We start from the raw sequence: 16,155 nt of genomic DNA, 5'->3' as shown, positions 1-16,155 counted from the left end.
TTTGGCACTCCTGTTTAAAAATATGAGTGTAATAATAAAAGTAAAGAACACACTTCTATTCATATATTCTTGTAATATGCATTGAAACATTATCTTTGTGCACTGTGGGTTCCTCTGGTAGTTTTCTATTACAGCAATGCTTAGGTCAATATTGAAGTTCTATTATTCAAAGCAGATAAAATCCCTGCTCCCCCACCACAAAAGAAATGTAAACTAAAAGCAAGTTGAAAATGAAAACTACTGTTGTCTGCAATATAAAAATGTACAAAATTAGAAACTTGGGAAAACACTGTACCTTCTTCAGTGTACCTCTGTCAGTCTTTCCAAAACAGTTTGGTCTTTCTGTTTTATCTAGTGATAAAAGAAGCTGCCATTATGAAGAAGCACAACCTCTTTGAAGATAACTTGAATTTGCCCTGTGAAAGCGTGTCCAGCTTAACAGACCTGAAGACCCCTTCAGGATCAGCACAAACCACTCCTGCAAAGAAGCCTTCCACCACTCGAGCTGAGATGTCAGACACTGAAACTCAAAGTGATGAAACGCTCATTGTGACAGGAAAAATTTCTTGGGAGAAGGATCATGATGATAGAAAGTCATCAGAGAAAGAGGCAGTTGCTTCTGTTAAAATAGCTAGTGATCAGGCAAGCAAAAGTGAAGAAATGTTCCATACAAACATTGGCCAAGACCAGGAGTCCCTTTCAGCTATCCTCACAAAACAAGAAGTTGTAGAGAAAAAAAGCACTTTGGAGAATGAAGATACAATGAAAGCAGAGTGTGTAGTAAACACTGAGAAAGAGCTTAAGACACAACCAGAAGCTGTGGAGGGAAAAGTAGCTTCTGGGAATGAAACTGAAGTAAAACGTCTTGGAGCCAGCCCTAGAAAAGAACTTAAGGTACATGAAGGAGCAGTAGAAAAAAAGGTAACTTCTGAGAATCAAATGGCAATGGATACTGTGTTTGTTGTTGGCACAGAAAAAGAAAGCAAAGCATGCAAAAATGTTTCTGAGATAAAGATGACTTCCCCACATGATAATGTAGCAGAAGCAGATTTTTTAGGGGATGCTGAAAAGAAAATCAAGGTAGAAAGAGAAATTACAGAAAAACTAACTCAGAGTGAAAATGCAGTAGGAATGGAATTCGAAGGGGATAGTAAAAAAGAAAGCAACGGCCAAGGAGCTAGTACTGAGACAAGGGTTATTTCCCAGGATGAAAATGCAGGGAAAGGAGGGCCTTGGGATAATCCTGACAAAGAAGGCAAGTCAGAAGAAAAGAGTTTTAAATCCCTCGATGATATAAACGAGATAAGGAGTTTGCTTACGGTTACAGTTGAGATACCAGCAGATACTCCAACTGAGAACATAAAGGAGATTTGCGAAGGTGAGATACTAAAGTTGCAGGAGCACAGTAAAGGGAATAATGAGTTGAGCAAAATGGCTGCAGCAGAAATTCAAGTGAGCCAGATGATGATGAATAAAGATGCAGCAGAATGTGCAGAGTTCAAGGAGGACCGACCATCTTCACCTAGTTTGGGGACAGATGGTACGAATTCAAAGGATGTGTCCAAGGGGGTCTGCAATATGGCACAAGCAGAATGGCTGGTGGAAAGCTCAGATATGCCTCAGGAGACAAAAGCAAAGGTGGAAATCAGACAAAGTGTTTGGTACACAGGTATGGGAAACTGCAAAAGTGATAGATTGCAGCCAGAAGAACACACTGAAAATGTCTCCAAAGACAAAAGATTAGATGGTGAGGAGGGAGGAGTAGGGAATAGCCATGCCACCATAGTGGAGACTGAGAGCTTTTTTCACAATCCTGCTGAAAATGCAGACACAACACAAGTGCCCATTTTGGATACAGAAAACCCAAGAACAGGACTACTAGGTACGCCAGTTTCTTTACGGCTGGAGCAGGGCGAGGTTAGTGCCAAAGAGGTCATAGAAGATACAGAGGCTGGTGAGGGTGAAGGGAAGCCAGGACATGAATCATCTTCACACATGGAACCAAAAAGCACGGAAGTAAAAGATATTTTAACAGAAGAAAACAGAGAAGATAGTTACACACAGCAAAACTCTGAGGAGTAAGAAGTGTTTTTCAACCCATCGCTGCAGGATTTATTTACTCCAGTAATCCCTGTTTAATTGTGACTACTTTGGGTCAGAGCTAGAGGAAATGGGCTTTGTTGTGGTTTTACCAGCTCTTGCAGTTTTAGCACAGAACCCTTCCTGTGTGATGGGTGATAGGTTTCTTTTCAGTTAAAGCCCTCACTGTTTAAAACCAGGTTGCTGTTGGGAACCTCATCTTTCATTCAAAATTTGCTACCTTTTATGGCTATAGAAGTCTGAAAATATGACCACTGAATGGTTCAAAAGCAACTCACTCTCAATTATAAAGTTATTTTAACAACTTAACTTTCTTAGTTTTTTAGCAAGGGAGTGGCTTGTGGTTTTAAAGTACATGGATTTGACAAGTACTGCTGTGATTCTTAGGTGGTTGGTACATACATTGCTATTCAAAGATGCTTTTAGTATTTGCATGCAGTATATGTGAAATAAATAAAACCTTTACTAGTTAAACAGAACCAAATAATTAATTTAGAAAGTTGCTCAAAAGCCACACTCTGTACAAACTCTGCAAACTGATTAATTTAATATCCACCAAAACTTCAAAATAATTAAGACAAGCAAGAGTTCTGACTTTTTAATTGCTGTATTTAAAATTGGGAAAATATGGGAGCAGGTTTCTCAGTCCCGCTGTGTACTTCTGGGTTATTTAGCCTCCCAGAGCACTTTATGGCTACTTTATTTTGTTTAATTTTATGGAAGGAAAGATGAGAATGTTTACAACAACTATAACTATTAGGCAGCATCTTTCTGTTTTACTTCCCACCATAAAATATATTCATTTACGGCTGTCTAATACAGAATATTAATAATTCTGCCATTCCCATTCTTACTGAGTTACCCAGTTCTGTAGGTCTTTTGAGGTGTAAAAAATATATAATAAATGGCAATAATTGTGAAATATCATAATAATTGCATAGAATTTCTAACACAGATGTTAAGCAAAGAGCAGCCAAAGGTTATTCATATGTGCTTAGACTTTGGAGGGCAGAATCACATTTCAAAAGCAGTTATTGAAAAGAGACCTATTGCTTTCATAGGTGGCATATTATCATCCATATCAAATCTATGCACAGAGTTGCTTATATGCATTATCTGCATATTTACAGCACATAAAAGCTTGGAAATGAAAACCAGTATTTTAGTAAAATGAGCTTTAGATTTCAAGGCCTCACTTCAGAGATCAGTTTAAAGCACCTTAAAATTTTTGCCTGGTATTTCAGACTGTTTCTGAATAAATATAATACAGTACAGGACAGCAAAGATTAATAATAAATGATTAATGATAAATGCAGCATGGAGTGCAGGATTTACACCCATAAAGACATGGGAAAAAATAATAAATTCCTGAGAGCACAATACTTGTTGGCATTTAACTTCAACAGATTGTGCAAAGTCTATTATTTAATGCTATCAAAATATGCTATAATACTAACACTGAATTGACACTAGAGGAACAGGCAAATATTACTGCACAAGCAAGGAACATTGTTGAGTAACTGGATCAACTGCAATGTCACTATTATAAAATAAATGCAACTGCTGTTTGTTCTAGAAGTAATACTGAGGTATAGGAACATTAAGGTCATGGAAGTTTTCCTTGCAAAAGTACTTTGACTCATTTCCTCGTATTTCATGCAAAAATACTAATTCATAAACACACAAACCACTGTCAGCCATTTTTTAACAAATCATTGATTATTTCACTGTAAGCTGCTTTGTTTTTACGAATCATTAGCTATTTCTAATTAGTACTGAATGTTAAGTGACTTCAAATTTATAATGTATTTTACAGTTAAGCAGCAGCAGTCTCTCTTAGCCATGATAAATTAGGCGACATGACTGTTTTTCATATGATGTTGTATGAAGGACTAGCAAGACTGCGACTCTGCAAAAAAGGCTGCAGTCTCCATGAGCTGTTTAGAGCTAATACAAATCAAGATACATCTATACAGAAAGTATTTAGCAAAAGCAATCCCACCATAGTAATTTTCCAGGTATTTCTATGACAGATTTAGACCTGGGTAATATTTTCCTGTAATATTGAAGAATTAAGTTGCTGAATACAGGTTCTCAGCATTATTTGTTTTTCTTAACTAGGGTGGGAAAGAGGGAAGATTCAGCCTGTACATTACCTTGTTCTGCAATTTAAATTGAAGTTCCTCATGGCTAGGGGACAGAACCTTTGACTGTATGGACATTTTCTGTACATTTGAATGTTTGCAAATGGATAGAGTAGCATTTTTCTTGCCTTTAAATAGACTTGGGTGGAAGTGACAGCGATTTAGAGGTTAGCAATCCACAAGGTTATGTTGGACCACTGATCAGAAAGTACAATAATCCACCCATTCAGTAATTTTTGCCATGTTCTTGGAATTTTCTACACTTATTCATACTGAATTATTGCACTTGTAAACTAGGAACAATAATAAATCACCTTTCACCGCCTGGAAGGTTGAGGGTTAGGAACACTGGGGTGTCTTGAAGGGAGTGGCCGGGGGGAGTGTTACTGCTGTTTTATTTCATGGGATTGCCAGTTTTAAATGACAGGATATGAAACACGTTGTATCTTGCTTAGAACCGTGTAAAAACGCTTATCATGAAAATAAACGAAGCTCTTCCCTTCCATCGCTGGGAGGTTGGTTTTTGTGTGCGTGGTAATTTAACTACAGGGCGGGTGTGCTAAAACCACGCGGGCAGGCGGCTGCCGGGGGCCCAGGGAAGGAGGCCGGTTACACCGCGCTCCCTGGCCGCGGCTCCCCATGGCCCGGCTGAGCCCTCGGCGCCAGACTGGACCGGGCGCTCCGCTTCTCCGCCCGCGCCGTTCGCAGTTCCCCTTGCGGCGGCCCCGGTGCATACCGGGAATTGCAGTCCGACACTGCACCAGATTTCCCGCCCCTCCATTTGTCCACGTCGCCCTCTCCCCCGGCGTGTCGCTGCCGTCACGTGGTCCGCGCACCCTCCTGCGTCGCGGTGTTCCTGTTCCCGTTCCTATTGGCCCGGCGGGGCGGTGCGTGTGGGGGTACCAGGAAGTGGCAGAGTGAGGCGGTTTCCCTGGCTACGCCACAGGAAAGTGGAGGGCCGGTCCCTTCCGCCTGCGCGTCGGCTCTGGGAGCTGTGGCTGCCGTGCCGCGAGGGGCGGGCAGCGGGCGAGATGGACCGGAGCTGGGCCTAGCGGCACCGGGCAGGCGGCCGCGGCCATGAGCGGAGGTGCAGGCTGCCAGGGGGGCGGCGGCGGAGGAGACGACGACCGGGGGCCCCGCTGGAGGAGGCCGTGGAAGCTCCTGGCCCTTGGCCTGCTCTCTGCCTCCTCCGTTCTGGCGGCCGCCCCAGGCGCCGGGGCCATGAGCAAGGAGGAGAAGCGCCGGTTGGGGTGAGCGCCGCCGCGGCGGTCCGGGCTGGGAGCGGGGGTTGAGGAACGACGGCGGCGCCGGATCGCCCTCGGGGCTGCCAGATAGGCGGGGGCAAAGGCCGGCGGGGCCAGGAGCTGTCGCCGTGTTGCGGTAGGGGGATCTACTCTGTCTCCGGGGTTTGGGCTCGATGGGTGCGGCTCTGTCCTTCGCCAGGTAGTGCTTCTCTGGTCCTTTCGTTACCCGCACTGAGGACTCCACCAGACGAGGGGTTTCTGTCTCCCGTCAGTGTCTGAGGTGTTTATGTCAGAGCCGGGCTAGTCTTTAGGGTCAGGTCATCACGATTATTTGGGGCAGGCAGCCCCTTACCGCCTCTGCTGTGTGTGGGGTCAGACCCTTCTGCCATAGGCTTGAGAGCTGCCGTCTTGAAGACTGTAGCTAGTGGTTGCGTGTAATGATGGGTAAAAGTGATCAAAGGTAAATCTGAATCCGTTGTCAGTTTGTCTAATTATGGCTATGCCTCTGTAGCGAGTGTTTGGGAGTCGTAAAAAAAGGTAAATGTTTGCATGTGTTCTTGCCTAGTTGCTATATGAGATTGACTATAAGATAGACTACTTTGGTCCTGTGTGCTTGTACAGATTCTCTTTTAGTATAGTTTTTAGTTGAAGGACAAAGACTACAATATAGGTGGCCATGCATTGCACTGCACCTAGTAGGGCTTTTTTAGACAAATATGTGATCAAGCATATCACGAGCTTAGACTATTAGTGGGGCAGTTTCATCATCCTCCTCCTCCTCCCATCTACTGATCAGTTGCATGGAATAATGATGCAAAAAGTCTGCTGGAGAAGCACTCTGGATACTTTCATGGTTGTTAATCACTAGTTACAAGTTGATATTTAACTTTGATAATGTTTACAGTTACTGAGGTTTTCCATCTTGGATTCTCAGGGTACTTTGTGTGGACAGTGTTTTGTATGTTTGAATTTCATTCACCAGTTGGTTTTAAAATTTTTGTGTTCATAACTTGCAGTCACTGTATCATCTCACGCCCAGGCATATGCAAGTAATGTCTTGCCACAGTTTGTATGTGAGAGACTGAGCTGGGTCGTTTCTCAATAGTGGCAGGTTATCTGTGTGCTTATTTAATGACAGTCGCAGAAGTTATTACAGAAAATGCCTTGTAGATGTAAGTTGTGTGTACAGAAATAAAAGTTTTAAGAAGCTTTCTGTGTGCTGCATTACTGAACAGCATTGTATGCTTAGTTCATCTGGATGTGTCACCTGTGTGCCAGATGCTGGGGTTTTGTCTGCTGAAAGGCACACCAGAACTGCAGACTGGATATAGGCTGTGAAGTACCTGAAAAAAGCTTTATACTCTGGTCTTTTGATGACTTAAAATATTTGATGAGTTAAAACTACTTAAATTTCCAAGTCACTGAACTAAATCAGGTATTTAGAATATAATTGTAGTGTTCTTCTATCTTTTATGTTCAATCTTGTCAGTAGAGATTGTGAATTATGCTACTGGTAGCTTAGAAATTAGCATACTTTTTTGCCTTTCAGGGCTTCTCAGTAAACAGGAGCAATTGGAAGTAGTGTTGTCTCAAAAAAAAACCAAACCAGTGCTTTTTTATATAGTAGTGTTTCTCACATTGACAGCTTTTCAAACATGTAAAATAAATGTGTCTTCAAGGTTTTTCTTTGGTATTTGCCTGCCAGGACTTCTAATGCAAGGAAGAGGTGTACCTCATAATTTACGGTCCTTTTCTGAATGACAGACAGGAATTTATGCTGTGTCAGTAGGTCTTAGTATTGGTGATTACAAGCAGAACATAATTCTATTTGCTGGTTTTTGCTGAGCATGGAATGTGTCCCATCTCTAGTTTTAACGTGTGGGTCGCATCTACAGATATTTTAAGGGGAAGCACAGGAGGTTGAAAGAGATCCCCAAATACTTACCTTCATGTTAGTGAACAAAAGTAGCCAAATTAGGAAAAATTACCCTGCTATGTTTCATTTACTTGAGTAGAATACATTAGTAGAGTATCGTTACTGATACTCAGATATTAAAGTGTAATATATCTTGCTGTTCTAAGATGGTGAGTTAAAGGCCTTTGTGAGGCAGATCACTAATTCTTTTCCTTGTTTCTTTTTTTAGAAACCAAGTGCTTGAAATGTTTGATCATGCATATAGCAATTACATGGTAAGTAAAATACTTGTTGGTTTATTTTTTTTAGAGTTATTATTGCTGACTTGGGAGAGAAAGCAACCTACAGTGTCACAGAATCATAGAATGGTTAGGATTGAAAAGGACCTTAAGATCATCTACTTCCAACTCCCCTGCCATCAGCAGGGACACCTCACACTAGACCATGTCACCCAAGGCTCTGTTCAACCTGGCCTTGAACACTGCCAGGGATGGAGCATTCACAACTTCCTTGGGCAACCTGTGCCAGTACCTCACCACCCTTACTGTAAAGAGCTTCTTCCTTACATCCAATCTAAATTTTCTGTGTTTAAGTTTAAACCCATTACCCCTTATCTTATTGGTACAGTCCCTGATGAAGAATCCCTCCCCAGCATCCTTATAGCCCCCTTTCAGATACTGGAAGGCTGCTATGAGGTCTCCACTCAGCCTTCTCCAGGCTGAACAGAGGCTCCAGCCCCCTGATCATCCTCGTGGCCCTCCTCTGGACTTGTTCCAACAGTTCCATGTCCTTTTTATGTTGAGGACACCAGAACTGCACACAGTACTGCAAGTGGGGTCTCGCGAGAGCAGAGGAGCAGAGTCACCTCCTTTGACGGGCTGGTCACACTCCTTTTGATACAGCCCAGATGTTCTAGAGAAATAGCATGGAGATAGGGGCTGAAACAAAGCTAAATTAGTAAGAGCACCTGTATTGCCTTTGAAAATAAATGAATAAATCTTACTTTCAGGAAGATCAGCATCAAGGAGGTTATGAGGGCTTTTAGAACGGTAGCTAGGGTTAATCTGTGCGTGATCTTTCTCAAACCAGTGTATCTCACATCAAGTTATGAACAGTTTTAATTTTGGTAAAGTATTTGTTTTGAAATTCCAGACTCCTAAAAATACTAGGAAAAGGAAGCTCAGGAAGAGCTGTCTGTAGTCATCAGATTCTGGAGAACAGAAACTGATCTTACTTTGTAGATAAAAAAATATGTACAATATTCCTTTTGCGGTAAGATATGGTAGATGCAGTTTGGTAGCTCTTTTGCAAACAAATACTGTTCGTAGAACAAGAGGGGATCTGGCTTCATATCTACACAAAATAGCCTCTTCTGAGAATGTGACCATCACATGACTGAACTGTGCTCACTATGGTTTCTTTTAATGTGAGTTGTGATTTTCTGTGGAGGTATCTTTGTGTTCTGGATGCGTGAGCCATTCTGCATTCTAATCAACCTTGAAATACATTAGCTTGGTTTAGATATGTTTAAGAATAAAGAGTTAGAGTGGACTGACTTTCCTCAAGTGATAACTACTTTCAAATATACTATAAGTAACACACTTCTGAGAAACCGTGAATGTGAATAAGATAAATATAAAAGATGGATTCTTACTGAATTTCCATTAACAAACATTTTGTACATTTTTTGTGGCTGTTGCAGAAACCTCTCTTCTTTTAGGTGGCACCAGTTCTTGCGGTCAAACTGCTGTGTCTTGACAATATCGTGCTACAAATTCTGGTTTCTGTATTATGGTTTAATACTTTAAAAAGCTTGTGAGTTACAAGCTTATGTAGTATGGGAGAGTTATAGAACTCTACAATGGATAAAAAGCCAAGTAAGGGTATTTTTGAAGAGAGTGTAGTTACTCTTTTTTTAATATTAGTCTTTGCTTTTGACACTTTAGCAGTTTAACAAACATCAGCCTTTTTGTGCTAATTTGTAACTAGTTACTTGAGACCTGGTTCAATGAGAAAGACTTGGCTTTTGTTTCCCATGGCATTCTGAAGGAAAAACTCTTACATATTTGTCAGAATTGAATAAAATATTATATCCTGGTAGAAAGGACCTGTGCTTCTACTGCGCATTGTGTGTTGAACTGGAAACTGGTAGGTGTCTTGCTACACCTGAAGCAAGAAAATTCTGGATGAAAGAGAAAAATGACCTCAGCTATGCTGGAAACTTTGAAGCCAAAAGGATATTTGCTTGCCACGTATGCTGGAGCACTAAACAAACAGAGAAATATGATTTGTTTGTTTAAAGCTGAAAAAAAGATTACTGTATCAGACTTGATTCTGACAGGAGGAAAATGAAGTATTTTTGCAGCTGCTTTTGAAACAGCCACCTGAAGAGTTTAGATTTTCTGTTTCTATTATTATGTGTTTTAGACTTGTGTATTTAGAAGTCTGAAAATTCATGTTTGCATGCAAGGGGGAAACTCCCTTGGCTTATTTTCAGTTGTTAACTGGAGCTTTGAGTAAAAAGCTGCTACTTTTTTGGTGGTGGGTTGTTTCTTCTTTTTTCCATTCCTTTGGCAACATCTGTAAGAATCAGAATTCTTTTCTTCTTGACTGCTAGAAATATTATGTGAAAATGTCAGTTGCTTGAGACCAGAAGGTGTTTTTTGTTTTATAGCACTATTAGCAATGCGTCTTTTTTCATTAATCAAGTGCTGTTCTACCCTGACTTTACAGTCCCAACATTAGGCAACAGGATCATCTGTTGGTCAGAATGTGTAGAAATTCCTGAGTCTGTTGAGCTCTATTTTATAATATTTTCCAGACATACGTTTATTGAAACATTTATATCATGTTCTATGTCTTGCTACCTTCCTTTGAGCTTACTTGAAAGGGGAAGAGTTGAAAGTTGGGAGATCATTTGACCCAGTAGCTTTCCTGTTCTAGAGAGAGAATAAGTGAACTTCTATTTTTCAAAATGCTTCTATTTCCTTATGATGTTGTAAGGCTAAAAGGCATTTTTTTTCCCAGAATTTGTATAACTTTTTATCCTTAACTTAACCCAGAGATCTTAATTTTGACATTGCTTTTGTTTGTACTGCTTAAATCTGTTTTTCTGAATACATAGCACAGATACTCAGAAACATCTGAGCCATATGAAAATTATCTAGACTCTGGCTTTTGTAGTTAAACTTGAGGAGAAGAGAGTCATGCAAAGACTGAAATTCTTGAGAGGGTGGTAAACGGGGAAACAAAACTTCATTTTCAAAAGAAATTGCTGGAAGAGCTGTTTATTTATAGATGATTGTTCCTCCTATTCCTCTGTTTCATCTTTGAATATAGATTTTATTTTTTAGCATTTTTTTTTTAGCATATGTTTGGGAAGACTTTGCACTGAAACTATAAGTAAAGACATTCAGTATTTGAACTTTTTATATTGTCATGTGTTAGTTCTCCACTAAAAGTAAAATAGCATGGCACAGTACAATAGCTGGTTTCCTGATGTAATCGAAAGAGAGAAGCTTCACCTCCATCCCAAATCGCTTGTCTTTGGCTTCTAATGGTGTGGCAATTTCATGGATGTTTGTTGAAATTAGGTATCTTTCAGATTTATCTTTATTAATGTCAGTGGCCTCTGAAAATTTTTCAGTAAACCTCTCCTGTTACACAATGATGTATTTCAAATCTGTTTCTATTTAGTTTGCTGTCCTATTTTGGTGGTAGCTTAAACCTGCAAAACTTGGGCAGTGGTACCACTCCTGTTATTTCTGACTGACTGATGAGAAATAATATTACAGTACAGGATGCTTTGCGGAGTTCTTTCTCTAGAAATATGGAAAGTAACCATTGCTTAAAATAAAATAGCAATGTCTCTCCCTTTAGAAAAAGTTAATTTGTAAAAGCCTCAATCTTGATAGGCTTTTTTCTGTGTGTGAATGTTATCCTTTGTTATGCCTTGTGTAGTGATTTGACAAATTTTTATTTTAACTTCTAAGTGAGTTCTCTTATCTGTCACTGGTTGTGACCCTGAGTCACTTACATTCATCCGGAAATATTTTGAAAGTCACTTTAAAGTCTAATTCCCACTGTTGTCTCCCATGAAGTACCAACCACTTGATAATGCCTGCATTAGTTTTAGGTTTTAAATTCATCTTTGACATGATAACTTCTGCCTAAAAAACATAATAGAAAGTGTCATACGCACCTTGTTGCAGAAAGCACACAATTAACTATATAAGTTAATTGTTCTGTTGGGCTTTTTTTTTTGTTGGATGTGCATTAGTTGTTCCAGATTTCTCTGGGAGGTTAGATGGAAAGAGGTCCTGTTGTTCTGTTCACAATTTAGTGATTTCCAGCCACCCATCTGGAAGGCATCTCAGCAGAAAAAGACCTGGGGTCCTGGTGGACTCCAAGTTGACCATGAGCCAGCAACACGCTCTGTGGCAAAGGCAGCTAAAAGTATTTTGGGCTGCATTAGGCGAAACAATGCCAGCAGGTCGAGGGAGTTCATCCTTCCCCTCTACTCAGCACTGGTGATGCCACACCTGGAGTCCTGTGTTCAGTTCTGGCCTCCCCACTTCAAGAGATGTACTGCACAGAGCCAAATGAAGGGCCATAAAGAATAATATAATAGAATCATAGAATAGTTAGGGTTGGAAAAGACCTTAAGATCATCAAGTTCCAACCCCCCTGCCATGGGCAGGGACTCCTCGCTCTAAACCATATAACCCAAGGCCTCATCCAACCTGGCCTTGAACACTGCCAGGGATGGAGCATTCACAACCTCCCTGGGCAACCTATTCCAGTCCCTCATCACCCTAACAGGAAAGAATTTCCTCCTTATATCCAATCTAAACTTCCCCTGTATAGGTTTTAACCCATTACCCCTTGTTCTATCTCTAGAATCCCTAATGAAGAGTCCCTCCCCAGCATCCCTATAGGCCCCCTTCAGATACTGGAAGGCTGCTATGAGGTCTCCACGCAGCCTTCTCTTCTCCAGGCTGAACAGCCCCAACTTTCTCAGCCTGTCTTCATATGGGAGGTGCTCCAGTCCCCTGATCATCCTCCTGGCCCTTTTCTGGACTTGTTTCAACAGTTGCATGTCCTTTTTATGTTGAGGACACCAGAACTGCACACAGTACTCATGAGAGCAGTGTAGAGGGGCAGGATCACCTCCTTCAATCTGCTGGTTACGCTCCTTTTGATGCAGCCCAGGATACGGTTGGCTTTCTGGGCTGAAAGCACACATGCCGGCTCACATACATTTTCTCCTTGACCAGCACACCGAAGTCCTTCTCTGCAGGGCTGCTCTGAATCGCTCCTTTGCCCAGCCTGTAGCTGTATCTGGGATTGCTCCGACCCTTGTGTAGGACCTCGCACTTGGCATGGTTAAACTTCATGTGGTTGGCATCAGCCCACCTCACAAGCGTGTTGAGGTCCCTCTGGATGGCATTCCTTCCCTTCAGCGTATCAACCGAACCACACAGCTTGGTGTCATCGGCAAACTTGATGAAGGGCACTCAGTCCCACTGTCCATGTCAGCGACGAAGATGTTAAACAAGACTGGTCCAAACAACGACCCCTGAGGGACACCCCTCGTTACTGGTCTCCAGCTGGACATTGAGCCATTGACCACAACTCTTTGTGTGCGGCCAGCCAGTCAGTTCTTAATCCACCGAGTGGTCAAATTCATCAAATTGATGTCCATTCATCAAATTGATGGACAGTGTTGAATGCTTTACACAAATCCAGGTAGATGACATCAACTTCTCTACCACTGTCCATCAGTTCTGTAGCCCCATCATAACAGGCCACCAAATTGGCCAGGCAGGATTTTCCCTTAGTGAAGCCATGCTGGCTGTCACCAAGCATCTTGTTGTTTTTCATGTGCCTTACATGCCTTCCAGGAGAATCTGCTCCAAGATTTTGCCAGGCACAGAGGTGAAACTGACTGGTCTGTAATTCCCTGGGTCATCTATTTTCCCCTTCTTGAAAATGGGGGTTATATTTCCCTTTTACCAGTTGTCAGAAACTTCATCTGACTGCCATGATTTTTCAAATACGATGGCCAGTGGCTTAGCAACTTCATTTGCCATCTCCTTCAGGACCTGCAGATGGATTTCATCAGGACCCATGGACTTGTGCACATTCAGATTTTTAAGATGGTCTCAAACCAGATCCTCTCCTACAGTGGGTCCAAGGTCTTCATTCTCACAGTCCCTGTGTCTGCCTTCCAAGACTTGGGTGGTGCGGTCAGAGCCTTTGCCAGTGAAGACCAAGGCAAAGAAGTCATTCAGAACCTCAGCCTCCTCCAAATCCTGTGTAGCTAGTTCACCCGAGAGCTTCCTGAGGGGGCCTGTGTTCTCCCTAGTCTGTTTTTTATTTGCTATGTACCTGTAGAATCCCTTCTGCTATCCTTAATATCCCTAGCCAAATTTAATTCTAACTGGGCCTTAGCTTTCCTAACCTGGTCCCTAGCTTCCTGGACAACATCCCTGTACTCTTCCCAGGCCACCTGTCCTTGCTTCCACTTTCTGTAAGACCCTTTTTTCATTTGAATTTTTCTTAGCAGCTCCTTATCCATCCAAGGAAGACTCCTGTCCTCTTGCTGCACTTCCTTCTAGTTGGGATGCAACACTCCTGAGTTTGTAGCAGGTGATCCTTGAAGACCAACCAAGAGTCTTGGACCTCCCTGCCCTCTAGGGCTATATCCCATGGAACCTTACTAAGCAGGTTCCTGAAGAGGCCAAAGTCTGCTCTCTTGAAGTCCAGGGCAGTGAGCTTGCTGCACGTTCTTATCACTGTCCTAAGGATCTCAAATTCAACCATCTCGTGGTCGCTGCACCCAAGGCTGACCTGGAGTGTCACATTTCCAATGAGCCCTTCCCTGTTGGTGAGCATGAGGTCAAGCATGGCACCTCTCCTTGTCGGTTTCTCTATTACTTGCAGCAGGAAGTTGTCTTCCACACAATCAAGGAACCTCCTGGGTTGCTTGTGCCAGGCCGTACCGTCATTCCAACAGATGTCAGGGTGGTTGAAGTCACCCATGAGAACGAGGGCCTGTGAGCATGAGGCTTTCCTATCTGCCTATAGAGTGCTTCATCTGCAGATTCCTCTTTCTTGTGGGGAAAGGTTGAGAGATGAGACTGTTCAGCCTGGCACAGAGAAAGCTCAGGGGGATTTTACGGATGTAGAATACATACCTGAAGGGAGGGTGTAAAGAAGATGGCGCCAGGCTTTTCTCAGAGGTGCCCAATAACAGGACTATAAGCAACGAGCACAAACTGAAACTTGGAAGGTTTCTCTGAACATTAGGAAACACTTTTTTACTATGAACATGACAGAATATTAGCACAGGTTGCCTAAAGAGGTTGTGGAGTTTCCCTCATTAGGGATACTCAGAAGTTGTCTGGACATGGTACTGGGCAACTGGGTCTACTTGGCCTTGCTTGAGTAGAGGGGTTGGGCAAGATAAACACCAGAGGTCCCTTCCCATCTCAAAGATTCTGTGGTTGTCATTAAGTTTTTTTGAAGTGTGGCACAATTTGGCTTCCTTTTAACGGGCTCTAAAGAGTTCCTGAAATGGCTATAACAGTTTTAACTTCTTCCGTTGTTTTGTTTCCCTACAGGAGCATGCGTATCCAGCTGATGAACTCATGCCTTTAACTTGTCGTGGACGAGTACGGGGTCAGGAGCCAAGTCGAGGGGATGTGGATGATGCCTTGGGAAAGTTAGTGCTTGCAATGGTTACTGTCTCTTGTAAACATTTAGAAATCCAAGTACAATTTGCAGCCCATAAAATTTATTTGTTCAGTTGGCATACCCCAAAATTTACATGTGTAAGAAATATTTATTTTTATCATTTTTCCTCATGATATTAACTGATGTGAAATTGTACCTTAGTCAGAAAAAGAGAATTGACAGTGAGTGAGATCAAAAGATGCTTGGAGAATGATTAAAAACATTATTTTCTGTAGCAAAGTCTTCCATATGTGAGCTGACATTTATGGTATTAGTAAATTTGACTCCTCAATAGAGGTTGTAAGGGTTAATTATGAGCTACACACAGCAGAAAACTGTTATCCTTATAAGTGGTATTTAAAATGCCTTTTATTTTCAGTAGAAAGCTCTTTGAAAACAGAATTAGTCAAATGATTGTCGTGTGTGGTAGCCTGAGGCCTTCGCCAAAGTATAAAACATTATTTCAGACATGGAAATTCTTAATATTTTTTCTTGTAAGATAGCTTATAGTACAAAGTACTGATTCTTTGGACAGCAAAATGTAGGTTTAAGGACTGGTTTTCACCATGTTCGATTGAACAATCAAAAGACAAAGTTAATTTGGTCTAAGTGTTTGTGATTGATTCCTTTGTTGTCTGTTTGTATGCAGTTTTATGTTTATAGAGCAATACTTCAATAACAAATAGCTACTACTCTTTTTTTAGTGGTATCACTGCATGGTGTCCCTAAGCCGAATAGTATTAATCAAAGATGAAGTCCTTGTCTTAAATACTACTTCAAATTCACTGTATGATATTGAGCATGTAATTTTGTTCTTTTTTTTTGTTTTATTATATACAAAAGTACCTTATTCTAGAAATTCCTATATAAGCCTGCTGCCTTGGAGATTTTGAGAGATATGGTTGATGAGAGACTTTTGTTTTTTTTTTTTTAACATAGTAACATGCTGTCATTTGAGTGAAAGTATGTTTCATCCACTTAGATGCACTGAATAGTAGAAGTATGTACTATTTTT

The 16,155-nt window shown here is 41.5% G+C and overlaps 3 protein-coding genes across 4 annotated transcripts in view; all 3 read left to right on the top strand.

Moving 5' to 3' along the window:
- Nucleotides 1–4,749, top strand: part of NIBAN1 (niban apoptosis regulator 1) — a 67,966-nt gene extending 63,217 nt beyond the window's left edge. The window contains exon 14 of the mRNA XM_061345711.1: nucleotides 356–4,749. Coding sequence (XP_061201695.1) covers nucleotides 356–2,082 — 1,727 coding nt within the window. The 3' untranslated portion in view covers nucleotides 2,083–4,749. The remainder of the gene's footprint in view (nucleotides 1–355) is intronic.
- TRMT1L (tRNA methyltransferase 1 like) overlaps nucleotides 1–16,155 on the top strand; it is a 331,995-nt gene that overhangs the window by 137,762 nt on the left and 178,078 nt on the right. The gene's annotated exons all lie outside the window — the stretch shown is intronic.
- EDEM3 (ER degradation enhancing alpha-mannosidase like protein 3) overlaps nucleotides 5,043–16,155 on the top strand; it is a 34,822-nt gene continuing 23,709 nt past the window's right edge. Inside the window, exons 1-3 of one of the 2 annotated variants that reach the window (XM_061345712.1) lie at nucleotides 5,043–5,494; nucleotides 7,633–7,678; nucleotides 15,029–15,129. In XM_061345712.1, the coding sequence (XP_061201696.1) occupies nucleotides 5,322–5,494; nucleotides 7,633–7,678; nucleotides 15,029–15,129 (320 nt within the window). In that variant the 5' untranslated portion in view covers nucleotides 5,043–5,321. The remainder of the gene's footprint in view (nucleotides 5,495–7,632; nucleotides 7,679–15,028; nucleotides 15,130–16,155) is intronic. The other variant, XM_061345713.1, reaches the window with a different exon arrangement.

This window comes from Neopsephotus bourkii, unplaced genomic scaffold (genome assembly GCF_033783945.1).
Source record: "Neopsephotus bourkii isolate Nb327-2 ecotype Australia unplaced genomic scaffold, CSIRO-AGI_Nbou_v1 NB_234, whole genome shotgun sequence".
In the NCBI taxonomy this organism is placed as follows: domain Eukaryota; kingdom Metazoa; phylum Chordata; class Aves; order Psittaciformes; family Psittacidae; genus Neopsephotus; species Neopsephotus bourkii.
This window is presented reverse-complemented; position numbering and strand designations above follow the sequence as displayed.